At 37.9% G+C, this 14,969-nt stretch overlaps 1 protein-coding gene across 2 annotated transcripts in view; it reads right to left on the bottom strand.

The window, feature by feature from the left end:
- The window catches only part of ABHD12 (abhydrolase domain containing 12, lysophospholipase), a 137,197-nt gene that overhangs the window by 42,431 nt on the left and 79,797 nt on the right, over positions 1-14,969 (bottom strand). For both annotated transcript variants that reach the window (XM_020987356.2, XM_020987350.2), the window contains exon 3: positions 12,995-13,100. In XM_020987356.2, the coding sequence (XP_020843015.1) occupies positions 12,995-13,100 (106 nt within the window). The remainder of the gene's footprint in view (positions 1-12,994; positions 13,101-14,969) is intronic.

The raw sequence follows: 14,969 nt of genomic DNA, 5'->3' as shown, positions 1-14,969 counted from the left end.
TTAGTTGTCTTTAATTTTTTTAGTGGGTTTTTTGTTGTTGTTTACATCATTGTAGTCATGACTCTTGACTCTGTTTCACACTGCATCAGTTCATAAAAGTCTTCCTCCACTTCTCTGAATTCTACATATTGGCACAAAAGTTTTCCACTACAACCTCCAGTCCCTCACACTCTCTCAACCTAGGAGTCTAGCCTCACTATCTCTCATCTCCCACATCCAATCTGTCACCAAGGCCTGCTGATTTCATATTTGAAACATTTTTTTGAATGTACTCTCCTTCACCCCTCTTGATATTGCCACCACTCTAGTGTAGGCTTTCATCAACTCATGCCTGGACTACCACAACAGCCCATCGGTGGGTTATCCTGCCTCAAATTTCTCCTCATTCCAATCCATCCTCCATTAAGCTGCCATTTTCTTAAAGTGCAGGTTCAACTATTCTATCTGACCCTCCCCCCAACTCAATGAACTTGACTGGCTCCGTATTACATCCATAATCAAATACAAAATCCTGTTTGGCATTCAAAGTTCTTCATAATCAAGCCCCCTTCTATCTTTCCACTCTTCTCATACTTCATTCCCTGCCATATTCTCTTCAATCCTATTACTATTATCCCCTTAATAAAAGGATTCCCCACTTTAATAAATCTTAATAAAAGATTCCCACCCCTGATATTGTCCATCTCTCTGCCCTGGGCATTTTCTCTGGCTGTCCCCCATGCCTGGAACATGTTTCCTCATCTCTGCCTACTGGCTTCCTTTAAATCCCAATTAAAATCTCATCTTCTACAGGAAGACTTTCCTCCCCCTCCCCCTTATATTCTAGTGCCTTCCCTCTTTTAATTACTTCTTATTTATCCTCTACATAGCTGCTTGTACATAGTTGTTTGCTTGTTGTCTCCTCCATTAAACTGTGAGCTCCTTAAAGGCAGGGACTGTCTTTTGCCTCTTTTTGTATCTCCAGTGTTTAGCAGAGTGCTTGGCACATGCTAGGCACTTAGCACTTAAATGTTTACTGGCTGACTGTCCAATGTTAGTTATCCTTCACAGCTTTGTGTTATCTATAAATTTGATTAAGCATGTTATCTATGTCTTTATCCAAGTCATTGACAAAAAAATACTTTAAAAAGCAGAGACAAGCCCAGAACTCTATTGTACTCCACTAGAAACTTCTTTCCAAGCTGATGTCAAATCATCCTTTGGGGTCTGGTTATTTGAGTAAGTAGAAATTCACTTAACTTTATTAGTATGTACTCATCTCCTGAGGAAGCTAGATGGCTCAGTGGATACAGTGTTGGGCCTGGAGTCAGGAAGAGCTAAGTTCAAATTTGGCCTCATGTACAGTAAGGTCTGGGGGTCATCAAGAGTCAGATATGACCAAACAACAACCCACATCTCCCCATCTTGTCCACAAAAACAATATGAAACATCTAGTTAGACATTTTGCTAAGATCCTAGTATTCCCCAAGCATTCCCCAATCCATCAGTCTAATAAACCTTGTCACAAAAGAAAATGAGTTCACTCTGCCATGACCTGTTCTTTTCTTCTCTGCACTTACCTAATGTAAAAAAATTCTATTTTCCTTCCCTCCTACTTCCTCTTTCCCACTGGAAAAAAAAAAAAACAACAACAAAAAAGAAAAACAAAATCCTTGTAACAAATACACATAGACAAACAAAACAAAATTCCTGCAATCACCATGTTAAAAAAAAAAACAACCAAGTGTCTCATTCAGTACCCTGAATCTGTCACTTGTCTGTCAGGAAGTAGGTAGCATGATTCATCATCAGTCCTCTGTGTTTTTAAGCCTCTTATAGTTTGTCTTTAACTGTCATTATTGCTACTTCTGCTCACTTCACTGTGCCTCAGTTCACATACTCATTCATTTTCTTTTCATGTTCAACAAATTTCTTAAAATCAAATTGAAATTTTTTAATCAGCAAAAATCTGCTTTCTTTCCCTCTCAGTCCTCCCCATCTCCAACTGAGGAAGAAAGAAAAACAAAACTTTATCATAAACATATATAGTTGAGTGAAACAAATTTCCCCATCGGCCACGTCTAAAAAAAGAAAAGTCTCATTTTGCACTTTGAATCTTTTACCTTTCTATCAGAGGTTGGTAACATGGTTCATCATGAGTCTACTGGAGTAAGTTACTTTGATCAGAGTTCCTTAGCCTTTTAAATAGGTTTGACTTCACAATATCACTGGTCTTTGCAAAAAGTGTTCTCCTGTTTCTACTCACTTCACTTTACATCAGTTTATACAAGTCTTCCCAGGTTTTTCAGAAACTAGCCCCTCATTTTTTATAGTACAGTTGCCATGACTTATTTTTAATGAATCCATAGTAATTCCTGTGATTGCTGCCTCCTTTTTTCAAGGCGGTCAATGATTCTCCATTTGGCAGCTTAGGTGATGCCTAGAGTGCCAGGCCTGAAGTCAGTAAGACTCAGCTTCCTGAGTTCAAATCTGGCCTTAGACACACTAGCAGTGTGACCCTAAGCAAGTCACTTAATTGTTTGTGTCAGTTTCCTTATATGTAAAATAGAGTAGGAAATGGCAAACCACTCCAGTATCTTTGCCAAAAAAAGCCCAAATGGGATCACAAACAGTCAGACACAACTGAAAATGACTGAACAACAAACTCTCCACTTAATGATATATTCTAGAATTGTGCCAAGAAATGGGCCTAGAGTTTATGGAATCTATTCTCTTCTGAAATTCATGACAACAAATGCTCTTCTCCAGTTCTTCAGCCTCTCCCATTCTTCACAGTCATTCAAAAGCATCAAGAGTAGCTTAGCACTCATTTATATTAAGTTCTTTCAGCAACCTGGGCTATAGTTAATCTTGGCTGATGACCTGCACTTATCAGTGACACTTACGTGTGTCTTCTTTCCTCCTACAGGATTATTAACTCCCTATTATCTATTTTTCTTCTGCTATTTCTAGTTCAAATAGGATTCTTCCTTGGCAAAAACAAAAACAAGCACTAAGGCCTAAAAAGCTCGATTCTCTCTCTGTCACTCACTATCATTCTACCATCCATTTCATGCTGCAAATCTTATCTCGGATTCCCCTTCGGACGGTCCTTATGCCTCACTAGTCTCAGGAGATACATGCATTGTTGGTTGGTTGGTTATCCTTTGTTCTCAGAGACGATCAAAATAACATCATTATGTTGGGGTCAAGGCACAATTTGTCTGACTATGGCTGATCAGACCAATAGGAGATCAAAAGGCTCTATCACAGGTTGGGCACAAATAATCCACATGAACATACACTGTAGTGAGATGTCACACACCCCTTAGCATAAAAATAACACAACGCACACTTACACGTTCTGGGATTTCGCATTTATTCAGTGACATCCACAAGACCTGTTTTAAAACCAACTGGTCATAAGAGTAAGAAGGAAGCTACCGTTTGTTTCCAGCCCTGCTTTCCATCCCGATTTGTGCCAGTTCAGCTCCCCCAGGGCTTATCTTCCAAGCCCATGAGGTCATACACTCATGCACAGCACAACATCTGCTGGTGGCCGCCACGCAACCTGACATTTCATCTCTATTCTTTTGTGTTTCTATTCTGGGATGCTTTCTCCACTAATTGGGGGCAGGGAGAGCTCTACTTCAGGCTTCTCAGCATTTAAACTGATGAGGCAGGAGGATGGCATCTCCACTTCATCTTTACTTTTTATCACTATGTTAATTGGTCATGGCCATGTTCATAGGATGAGCTCTCAATACCTTAAAATCCTTAGGCCTAAATGGAATTAGCAAAATTTCTTACATGTGACAGGGAGGGTCTTCTCAGGAATAGGAAAAGGTCAGGAATACTACAAAATAAGCAAAAGCTTTACAAACATATTCTGTCTGATGAGATACACAAATTTTTTTAACTTGGGCAGGGAACGAGGAGAAATATCTTCTAAATTGCTATTTGCCTTGGTAGTCACATCAGCTAAATTGCAGGGTAGAGTAGTGTGTTTATACAAGCAAGGAGTTAAAAGAATCCTAAAATGAGGGTTAAGGAGAGGAGGAGGGATACTTAACAAGGGTGCTGATTTAGGGTTACAAGTTACTGGAACCTTATATGAATTCAATTAAAAAAGCAACAACATTTTAAAGAGCCTACTAGGTATCATTCATTGTGATAAGCACTAGGTATATACAGGCAAAAATGAAAACAACTTGCCTTCAAGGAGTTTACATTAAACCTGACTTTAGGTCAATCTACGCAGTCACTGGGCCTTAATCCGTCATTTCAATATACCATACTACACTTTCGTATTAAAGTCATCTGTTTTGCTTCCATCTTCCATATATCTTGGTAAAATCTAAGTTGGCTCATGAGTCCTTGTGCATCCACATCTGTCTCTAGACAACAGAGCTACTCTTCCTCATAAAAACTTCTTCTGCGCCTTCAGAATTTCAATCCTGAAAGCCTCCTGTCCCTGCTTAACTGACTTTCCTTGAATTTTTGTCCACTGAATCCTACCTTATCCTTTTTCTCAACCATCTGAAATCTATATGTATGTCAGACTCCATCTGGCTTCCTCTATCACAAATTCTATGATGAAGTGGTCAATTCTGCACTAGGTTTCTTTTACTTTCACCCAAGCAACAAGTAATTTCTTATCAATGAGTATCAGCTCCCGAGCAGAAGTTTGCCACATTGGTTCCTTCACCTTCTGAAGGATGAAATTAACATTAGGACAAGTCAAGATAGCTTTAGGTACTCTCCTTTTAATAGAGAGAGAGATATAGCAGATGCCTAAATCACCATATCAGTACTAAATCACTGCCCTGTGCCAGGCTGGAATTCTGATTCCCAAACTCAACTAATAACAACAAAAGCTGATAGTAAAGTGGATTGAGCACTAGAACTGCAGGGAGGAATCCCTGAGTTCAAATCGGGTGTCAGTCACTCAATAACTTTGTGACCTTGGACATGTCATTTAACCTCTGTTTGCCTCAGTTTCCTCAACAATAAAATGAGGATATTAATAGCACCTATCTCACAAGATAGGTGCCTAATAAATAGGCTTATTTCCTTCCTTTCTTTACACAATGCTTTAAGATTTACAAAGCATCTTAGAAACCCTGGACAAGTTACTTAATCTCATAAATCCTGAGTTTCCTCCCCTATAAAATGAAGATAATAATGCCCAAAGAGGTAATGTAGGTAAAGAGTTATGTAAACATTAAAGTGCTATAGTAATACCAGTTATCCCATCAAGTGGGGATATGCTGAACCACAACTGCTAATAAAATATCTATAACTGAAAAATCCTGCCACATTTTCAACCTCTATCTGAATACACTATGCTGCGATTATTTATAAAAAATCATTAATTATTTCTCCTCTTGACACTGCAAATGGAAACTAAAGCTCAGGACAGGTGTAGTATTCTGAACTAAAGACAATATTATTATAAGCCTAATTGAAATTTATCTTGGAAACCAACCAAATCTTTAGAGTTAATAACAAAATTACCCATTTTAATTTTTTCTAGTAGTTTTTTAAAAATAATTTTTACTTTTTGTTATATTGAACTTGACAAGACACCAAGATGAACATTTCTATGTACAAAGAACATAAAAAAGGATTGTATATGAAATTGTGAATCTTTATTCTGTCAAGCTTTATTTTCTTAAAGCATATAAATAAATCAACACATTCATTTCAAAATTATCCTGTAATTAACTTTTTAAAATATTTTAAAGTTTATTTTTATTTATTTTATTTTTATTCATTATTATTTATATTTATATTTGTTTATATATATTCATGTTTTATTTATTTAAACATACTTTTCTTTTTAAATTTGGAGTTCCTCCTACCCCTTTTCAGACCCACTAAGAAGGCAAACAATATAATATCAATTATACATGTGACATCATGCAAAACATAGTTCCACATCAGCCATATTTTTTAAAAAAGCAAGAAAAATAAAGTGAGAAAATTATACTTCAATTTACATTCAGAATGTATTAGTTCTCCAGAAAGTCCTTTGGAATTGTCTTATATCATTGTATTGATCAGAGCAGCCAAGTCTTTCACAGTTGATCATCATTACAGCATTGCTGTTACTGTGGACAATGATCTCCCAGTTCTTCTCACTTCACATCAGTTCTTATGTCTTGCCATGTTTTCTGAAACCACTCACCTCATCACTTCCCAAAGCACAACAGCACTCCATCACAATCATATGCTTCAACTTGTTCAGCCATTCCCCAAATGACGAGCATCATCTTGATTTCCAATTTTTTGGTACCACGAAAAGAACTGCTATAAATATTTTTGTATATATAGCTCCTTTTCCTTTTCTTTGATTTCTTTGGGATACAGACCTAGTAGTGGTATTGCTGGACCAAAAGGTATACAGTTTTATATCCCTTTGGGCCTCGTTCTAAATTATTCTCCAAAATGGTTGGCCCAGTTCACTACTCCATCAACAATTCATTAGTTCATTAGAGTACCTATTTTCTCTCATGTTGTCTAGCATTTGTCATTTCTGATTGGTGTGAGGTGGTACCTCAGAGCTTTTTTAATTTGCTTTTCTCTAATCGATGGTGACTTGCAACATTTTATGTGAGTATATATCTTTGATTTCTTCTTCTGAAAACTGCCTGTTCATATCCTTTGACCATTTATCACTTGGGGAATGGTTCTAATTTTTATAAATCTGATTCAGTTCTATACTCACTGTATGTTTGATGAATTAAGTCCTTTATCAGAGAAACTTTTTTGATAAAAATTTTTGATACTGCCTAGGCTAACTTTTGGCAAAATGTAATTTCCCTGATTATTTCTTTTAATTATATCTATTTTTGCTTTTACTTTGTATGAGATCATGATTGCTATCCTTGCATTTTTTTTTTCAGTTCAGCTAAAGCATATTAGGTTCTGTTCCAACCCTTTAACTCTGTATCTTTCTGTTTCAAGGATGTCTCTTGTAAGGAACATATTGTTGATTCTGGTTTCTAATCCATTCTGCTATCTGTTTCCATTTTATGGGTGAGCATATCGCATTTCCATCCACATTATGATTACTATGTATTTCCTTCTTTATCTCATTTTCTTCTGTTTCTTCTCTCTTTCTTTTTATCCTGTCCCTCTTCAAAAGTCTATTTTGCTTCTAACCACCAACTCCTGTAATCTGTCCTCCCTTTTATCATTCCTTTCCCCTCTTTCTCTTATCCCCTTCCCTATTTCCTTATGGAGTAAGTTATAGTTCTATACACAACTGAATGTATGTATAATACATTATATAATGCACTATACATAATATGTATATATTTCTTCCCTCTTTGAACCAATTCCAATGAGTGAGATTCGAGCACTGCCTCTTTCCCTTCTACTGTAAAACCTCTTCTTTGTGCACCTCTTTTATGTGAGAAAAAAATGTTCCTCATTCTACCTACCTCTCCCTTTACCCGTTCTCCCAGTTCATCCTTCTTTCTCACTCCATTTTTTTTAGATCATTCCAACAAAATTGTTTCATACACATGCTTGATGTCTATGTAAACTCCTTTTAACTGCCCTAATAATAACGTTCTTAGGAGTTACATGTATCATCTTCCCATATAGGAATGTAAACAGTTTAATGAGACCCTTATGATTACTTTTTCATGTTTGCCTTTTTATGCTTCGCTTCAGTCTTGTGGTTGAATGTCATATTTTCTATTCAGCTCTGATGTTTTCATCACGAATGCTTAAAAACACTCCATATCATTAAATGTCCATTTTTTCCCCCTGAAGGATTATGCTCAGTTTTGCTGGATGTGTTATTCTTGGTTGTAATCCTAGCTCCTTTGCCTTACAGAATATCATATCCCAAGCTCTCTGTTTCTTGAACACAGAAGCTGCTAAATCTTGTGTGATCTTGATTATAGTCCCACTATATTTGAACTGTTTTTTTCTGGCTGCTTATTTTCTCTTTCACCTGGCAACTCTGGAATTTGGCTACAACAGTCCTGAAAATTTTGGGATCACTTTCAGAAGAAGATCAGTAGATTTTTTCAATTACTATTATACCCTCTGAATCTAAGATATTGGGGCAGTTTTCCTTGATAATTTCTTGAAATGCAATATCAAGGATCTTTCTTTGATCATGGCTTTCAGGTCTAATAATTTTTTTTAAGGCAATTGGGGTTAAGTGACTTGCCCAGGGTCACACTGCTAGTAAGTATCAAGTGTTTGGTCTGAGGCCAAATTTGACCTCAGGTCCTCCTGACTCCAGGGCCGGTGCTCTATCCACTGCGCCTCCTAGCTGCCCCAGGTCTAATAATTCTTAAATCATTTCTCCTTGATCTATTTTCCAGGTCAGTTGTTTTTCTGCTAATTCACATTTTCTTCTATTTTTTCATTCTTTTGACTTAGTTTTATTGTTTCTTAATGTTTCATGGAGTCATTAGCTTCTAGTTGCCCAATTCTAATTTTTAAGGAATTCTTTTCTTCAGTGAATTTTTATAATTCCTATCCCATTTGCCCTATTCTATATTTTAAGGAGATTTTTAAAAAATCAGTTAATTTTTGTACCTCTTTTTCCACTAGGTGTTATTTTTAAGGTGTTATTTTCTTCAGTATTTTTTGTGCCTTTTTTACCAAGCTGGTCATTCTCTTTTTAGAATTTTCTTGCATCATTCTCATTTCTTTTTACATTTTTCTTCTACCATTCATCTCTTTCTTTAACTCTTCCAGCATTCTTGTGGGGCTTGAGTCCAATACGCATTTTTCTTAAGAGGGTTTTTTTGGTAGCAATTTTCACATTGCTCTTCTGAGTTTGTCTTAGTCTTCCCTGCCACACCATAGTAGCTTTTTATGGTCAATTTTTGTTGTTGTTGTTTGCTCATTTTCCCAGCTTATTTCTTGACTTTGAACTTTATGTTAAAGTTGGGCTCTGCTCACCTTAAGGTGGGGAGGCACTGTCTCAGCCTTTAAGATTTTTTGTGTTGCTATTTTCAGAACTAGTTCTAGGGGTCTGCATGTTTTTGGTGCATCCAATCTACTGTCATCCTGGGAGAGGTATGGTCACTGCTCTCCTAATCTGCATTCTGATCTTTACCCAAAAAGGGCTTTTGATCCTCTGCCACTCTCTCTTTGCCTTGGAACTGCGACCAGGGGCCCTGCCTCCTTGTGACTGACCTCCAGTGCTCCCTCTCTGCCCTGGAATTGTGTATGGGTAATAGAGTTGCCAATCAGTGCCAGCTCAGGATCCCCTGGAAGCTCTTTCTGACTAGTTGTCTGACCCCCTTACTATCTCTGGGCTGAGAGTTCCCAAAATATTGCTGCTGCTGCATCTGCTCAGTGTGGACTCTGGACAGGCTTCTACCTGTGTCACAAACTTCTGCTGACCGCCTAAGTTTTCTTAGGCCGGAAAAATGTCTCACTTTGACCTTTTGTTGGCTCTGCAACTCTAAAATTTTATTTGAGGCATTATTTTAAAGTTGTTTGGAGGAGAATGTTGAAAAAGTTCAGCTGGGTTGCCTCTAGTCTACCATCTTGGCTCAAAATTTCCCACAGCACATTTCAAAATTTAGAATGATCAAGAAAATATAACTTTGGGGTTGAAAACTATAATTAGTGTTCTCATAGGATCAGGAACCTGTGCACTATTAAGTAAGAAAGACATTTTGAAGGTTCCAAATTTGACATTTCAGTCTGGAGGCTACTCAAACTCCACTAAGATTCACAGGAAGGTCCAAGAATGCTAACATCAGAAGGCATCCAGAAACAGAAGGGTATCTTTCTGTCTATTACTGCTCATAGAGGAGCTCCCAATTTTCCATGCTGCAGCCTCAGAGTTATACTCCTGCTGGGTCTATTGGAGCAGGGCTAAGTTACATTACATTGTAATAAAGCACATCTCAGAGAAATGTTTTCTGAACTCATCAGGAATAGAACCTGAGTATATTGTATAGAATGCCAAACTCTCTTTGCCTGACATTTGAGGCTCTTCACAATCTGGTACCTCTCCAGCTTTCTAATTCTATTTCATCTTATTCCCCCACCAAGCATAAAAAGACACTTTGCACAAAAGGAAGGAAGCACAAAGTGAGTACAAAACCCCAAAGTGGACTATTCACTGTCCCCTAAATATGCCCTATGTTCTCTACTCTCCACGCTTTCATTCCTAGAATTCTCTTTGCCTAAAACAGTCCTTTCTCCCACTCTTGGCCTACTGAACTCCTGCCCAGCCTTTGAAGCACAATTCAAACGTCTCTTCCTTCAAGAAGTCTTCCTTGATTCTCTGTCTGTAAAAGCATTCCCCCTTAGACCTCACAGAGTACTTTATCTCATATCAAATACACGTGGTCATGTAACATTATATCCTGGTTTCTTTTTTAGTCTTCTCCTTTTACAGACTGGAAGCTCCATAAAGGCAGGGGCTCTCTCTCATATAAACTTTGTATCTTCTGCACATATCAGCATGTTTTGCACACAGCTGGCACTTATTAAATGTTCACGAAATGAATGCATGTACACAAACAAACACCAACTATTGCACACAACTACTAATCCTTGCTGGCTCTAATTACCTATTACCTAAGATATAACTAAGTCAACACAGAAAATACTATCATCAATGGAATCCTTACTACAGCCCCCATCCTAGTGAAGGAGCTGCTGCTTTTAAAGTTGGCTATAACCTAACATCTGAGTGATCGCAGGTCATGAAACACAACCTGTCTTGTCTTCTGTTTTCTCATCTATAAAATAAGAAGGTCAGGCTAGATGATCGCTAAGGACACCACTGACATTCTTTAATTGATAAATACAAGCTCAAGAACTCCCTTTGCTGGAAAAAAAAATTTATCTGAAAATAAATGATAGCAATTCAGCCATTATTCTCTGCAACCTCAGCATCAATGTTTGCTTATGGTTTCTGGTCCTTTCTTGAGAACCCTTGTTTATTTTATTTTATTATTATTATAACTTTTTTTTGGTGAGGCAATTGGGGTTAAGTGACTTGCCCAGGGTCAAGTATCTGGTCAGACGCTGGAGTTGAACTCAGGTCCTCCTGATTCCAGGCCTGGTGCTCCGACCACTGCGCCACCTAGTTGCCCCTCCTTGTTTATTTTAGATATAAACTACCAGCAATTATTTTTTCTAAAAGAGACAAACAATAAGACCACAAAATCTTAACCATTTCAGGTTTTTAAATTCAATAATGACATTTATTAAGCATATATTGTGTGTAGAACATTATGCTAGACTCTGCAGGAGAAATACAAAGTTTAGTAAGAATGACTCTCTGCCCTCACATGGGGTAACTAGATGGTACTAACCTCTCTCAGTCTCAGTTTCTTCACTGGCAAAATGAGGGGTTTAGATTTAACATATAAGATCAGGGATACAAGACATTAATAAATAATAGATACATTTGGAAGATATAAGCAAAGTACATGTTGGGTCCAAGGACTATCTCCCATTAACATTGAGTGGAGCAGTCCTTCCTGCGCTCGTGGCCCTTGACTTGTGCTAGAAGAGATAGGTAGGAATTCAATGAGCACAAAGAAAGCAGGAGGACATACAGGTAGAGGGAACGGTGTGAACAAAGACACACATAGGAAAGCACAGAACTTGTTTGACAGTAAGTAACAGAAGCTAAGGCAAGAAAGACAAGGGGCCATCAGAATAGTGGAAGGCCATGTATGCCAAGCAAAGAAATCTGAATTTTACTCAGCAGGCAACAGAAAACCACTAAAGATTTCTGAACACATGTATACAACCAGGTCTACGCAACAGAAATATTCATCTGGTAGTAGTGTGAAGGATGGATTGGGGCAACAGAAATAGACTAGCAAGCAACAACTGCAAAGAAGGAGTTAGCCTTTACTACCAAGTGTCAAATAACCCTATCCATGGAAAAGGCAAACTAACCCAGATGAAGCAGCAAATGACCCTGAAGGAGAGGCAGGAGACAGCATGGGGCAAGTCAGCCACACCTCTGCTGCCACCTCCCCTCAGACCTGCGTGGAAACAGCCCAAAACCTTTTCTGAACTTGTGGTGCCAATGAGACTTCTAGCTGAAGAGTGTATGTGTGACTGTGTCTGTGTCTTTTTTAGGGATTCGGAGGAAATGTTTAGATTCTAAAATGGAGTGGCAGTTCTAATAATGGTGGTATTTCTGACTCCTTCAATTTCATTTCAAATAGACTGGAGCATAATTATACTGAGGTCCCAGGTGACATCTTTTCAAGTTAACTCTCTCAAGATTCTGTGTATATTACACTGACATCTGCAGATGAGATTTTGTGCTTCAGTTATATAGGGAGAATATTACAATAATTTTACTAAGGACAACCAATGACACTCTGTTTTTGTATTTTTTTTTTGCTTTTTTTTTCTTTTGGCTAGGCAATGGGGTTCAGTGAGCTGCCCAGGGTCACACAGCTAGTACATGTCAAGTGTTTGGTCTAAGTCTGGATTTGAACTCAGGTTCTCCTGACTTCAAGGTTGGTGCTCTATCCACTGCACCACCTAGCTGCCCCAGCCAATGACACTCTGGTCCATTCATGTTCAGGATCAGGGTGGAGGTCCATTATACAGGGCATCCAAGTCATGCGGAAGATCATCATGGGGTCACAGATTTAAAGCTGGAAGGGACCTCAGAGGTCACATACTGCAACATACTCATTTTACTGATATGATTATTAACACCTGACATACAAATAGAACTTTGAAGTTTGTCAGGAGCTTTACATACAACAAACACTCTTTTGAGCTTCACAACAACACTCTGAGTTTAGTATTATTTATACAAATTGTCTTCATTTTTCAAATGAAAAACTGAGGCCCAGAAAAGTTGTCATTTATTCACGACCACACAGTGAATGAGTGAACAGCATAGCTGATCTGAACCCAGGTCCTTCTGACTCCAAATCTTTTCACTGCACTACGCTGCCTCTTCAATCTAATTAAGAGAAAATTCTTGCAGAAAAATTTCAGCAACTCCAACACTGCAGAAATAGAACCTTCTACTTACCAGACTCCAATGGTTACCCCTTCTTCTGGCTGGAGGTAGTAATTATAGGTGTGATTTAAGCCTTGCTCCTGTGGCTTTTTCAAGTCAATAAAATAGGGAACCCTCACTGTTGGATTAAAGAAAAGATTACATTAGAATTTAAAGGTTGTACACAAATACGTACAAGGTGAGACTTTCAAATCATTTTGTTGTTGTGTTGTTGCAGTCACGTCAGACTCTTTGTGTCCCCTATTTGGGGTTCTTGGAAAAAATACTGGAGTGGTTTGCGATTTTCTTCTCCAGCTTATTTTACAGATAAGGAAACTGAGATAAACACGGTTAAGTGACTCATCCAAGGACACACAGCCCGTAAGTGTCAGAGGCTGGATTTGAACCCAAGCAGATTATTCTTCCTGACTTCAGGAGGCACTCTATCCACTGTGCCACCTAGCTACCCTTTCAAATCATGCTTGACTTTAATTAAATTAGCCAAGGTACTCGCAGGTAGCCACCTAAATTCCCAAACACAAACTAGGTTTTCAATTACAGAATGCTACCAACGAATAAATTACAGTTAGATAGTGGTAGATAGTTCAATGCATAATTTGAAAATATGCAAGGGTATGCACTTGAGAGAAGGGAGTAAAGCTGAAGCAATACTCTAAGAAGCTCTCATATCTCCCTGGTCCTAAGAAAGCCTTTCTTTACCTTCCATCCCATTCAGCTACTGTCTCATCTCCCTCCTCTACTTCGAAGCTAAATCTGTCGAAATATTTATTTATACCAGATAGAAGTTCACTTAAGCTCTCCGAGCCTCAGTTTCCTAATCTGTTTTTTTTAATCACCCATTTTTCAAGTCGTTATAGTCCTTCAACTCCTTTGGGGGCTTTTGCCCCCACTGCTTGACTAAAACTGCTCTAAGGTCACTGTGACCTCTCAATCACTGAATCCAATGGCCTTTGCCCAGGTCTAATAAGCTCCTCGAGGGCAGGGACTGTTTCTATTTTGTCTTAGTATTCCCAGTACCTTACACAGTACTATATACATAGTAAGAATGCCTGTCCAATTTTATCTGATTTGACTTTCCCTGAAACAGCTTACATCAAGGACCACTTTCTTCTCTTGGCTTCAGAAATGCCAATTTTACCATATGATGTTTCCTAATTTTGTGTCAGATAGCTACATGCCTGGAAGAGGTCCTTCGGCAGGAATTGGTGATTTTTAGATTGAAAGACCATGAGAGACATAGTCATAGCTGTTACTGTACCACCTCTGACATTCAATACATCACCACTGAGACAGCAAAAGAAGCAAAATATCCAGCATCTGATCCAAGAAGGTTTTAGTGTATACTGTGATGTATTTATTATGGAGTTCATGGAGTACAGGATGTGGGTAATAAGACTGTATTAATAAGGCTGAAATCAGGGCTAAGATGCTGTTGACAGATCTGCAAATTGATGAATCAGAGACATTTATGTGGAACATAATCACTGAAGAGAGGCAGTTTGATAAACTATATTAACAATGAAAAGGAAGTATAATATCATTAATAATTATATTAATGACTATATCCTATTGAGAAATGAGAGCATTGTTATTTGAGACTGTAATTTATTCTTCTCTAAATAATATTTTGGTGGGGGTTTTTATATATTTAATACATTTGTGTGAATCAATGATATTACTTTTTATTAAGAAATACTTCTTAGAAGACAATGATTCACTACTTTAGTGTCCATATTTTCTGAAAACCTGCTAATGGCATACTTCTAAATTACTTTTTAGGCACAACTCAAACATTGTGTTTTGCCCATGTTAATATATTTTTTCAAACATTTATAAATAAATGAAACCTAGAAATGTGAAAAGGTACACAGGTAGTCAGTAGAAGAGGCAGGGTTTGAATTCAGCCCTCATGACATTGTACCACACTATTCTCTGACTCTACATCTCTTGCCCTGTCTTCTCTCCTGAGCTCCAGGGCTATATATTC

The sequence above is a fragment of the Phascolarctos cinereus genome, unplaced genomic scaffold (genome assembly GCF_003287225.1).
Source record: "Phascolarctos cinereus isolate Bilbo 61053 unplaced genomic scaffold, phaCin_HiC Scaffold_2;HRSCAF=192, whole genome shotgun sequence".
NCBI classification, from domain to species: Eukaryota; Metazoa; Chordata; class Mammalia; order Diprotodontia; family Phascolarctidae; genus Phascolarctos; species Phascolarctos cinereus.
The sequence above is the reverse complement of the archived record's forward strand: the minus strand, read 5'-3'. Positions and strand labels throughout refer to the sequence as shown.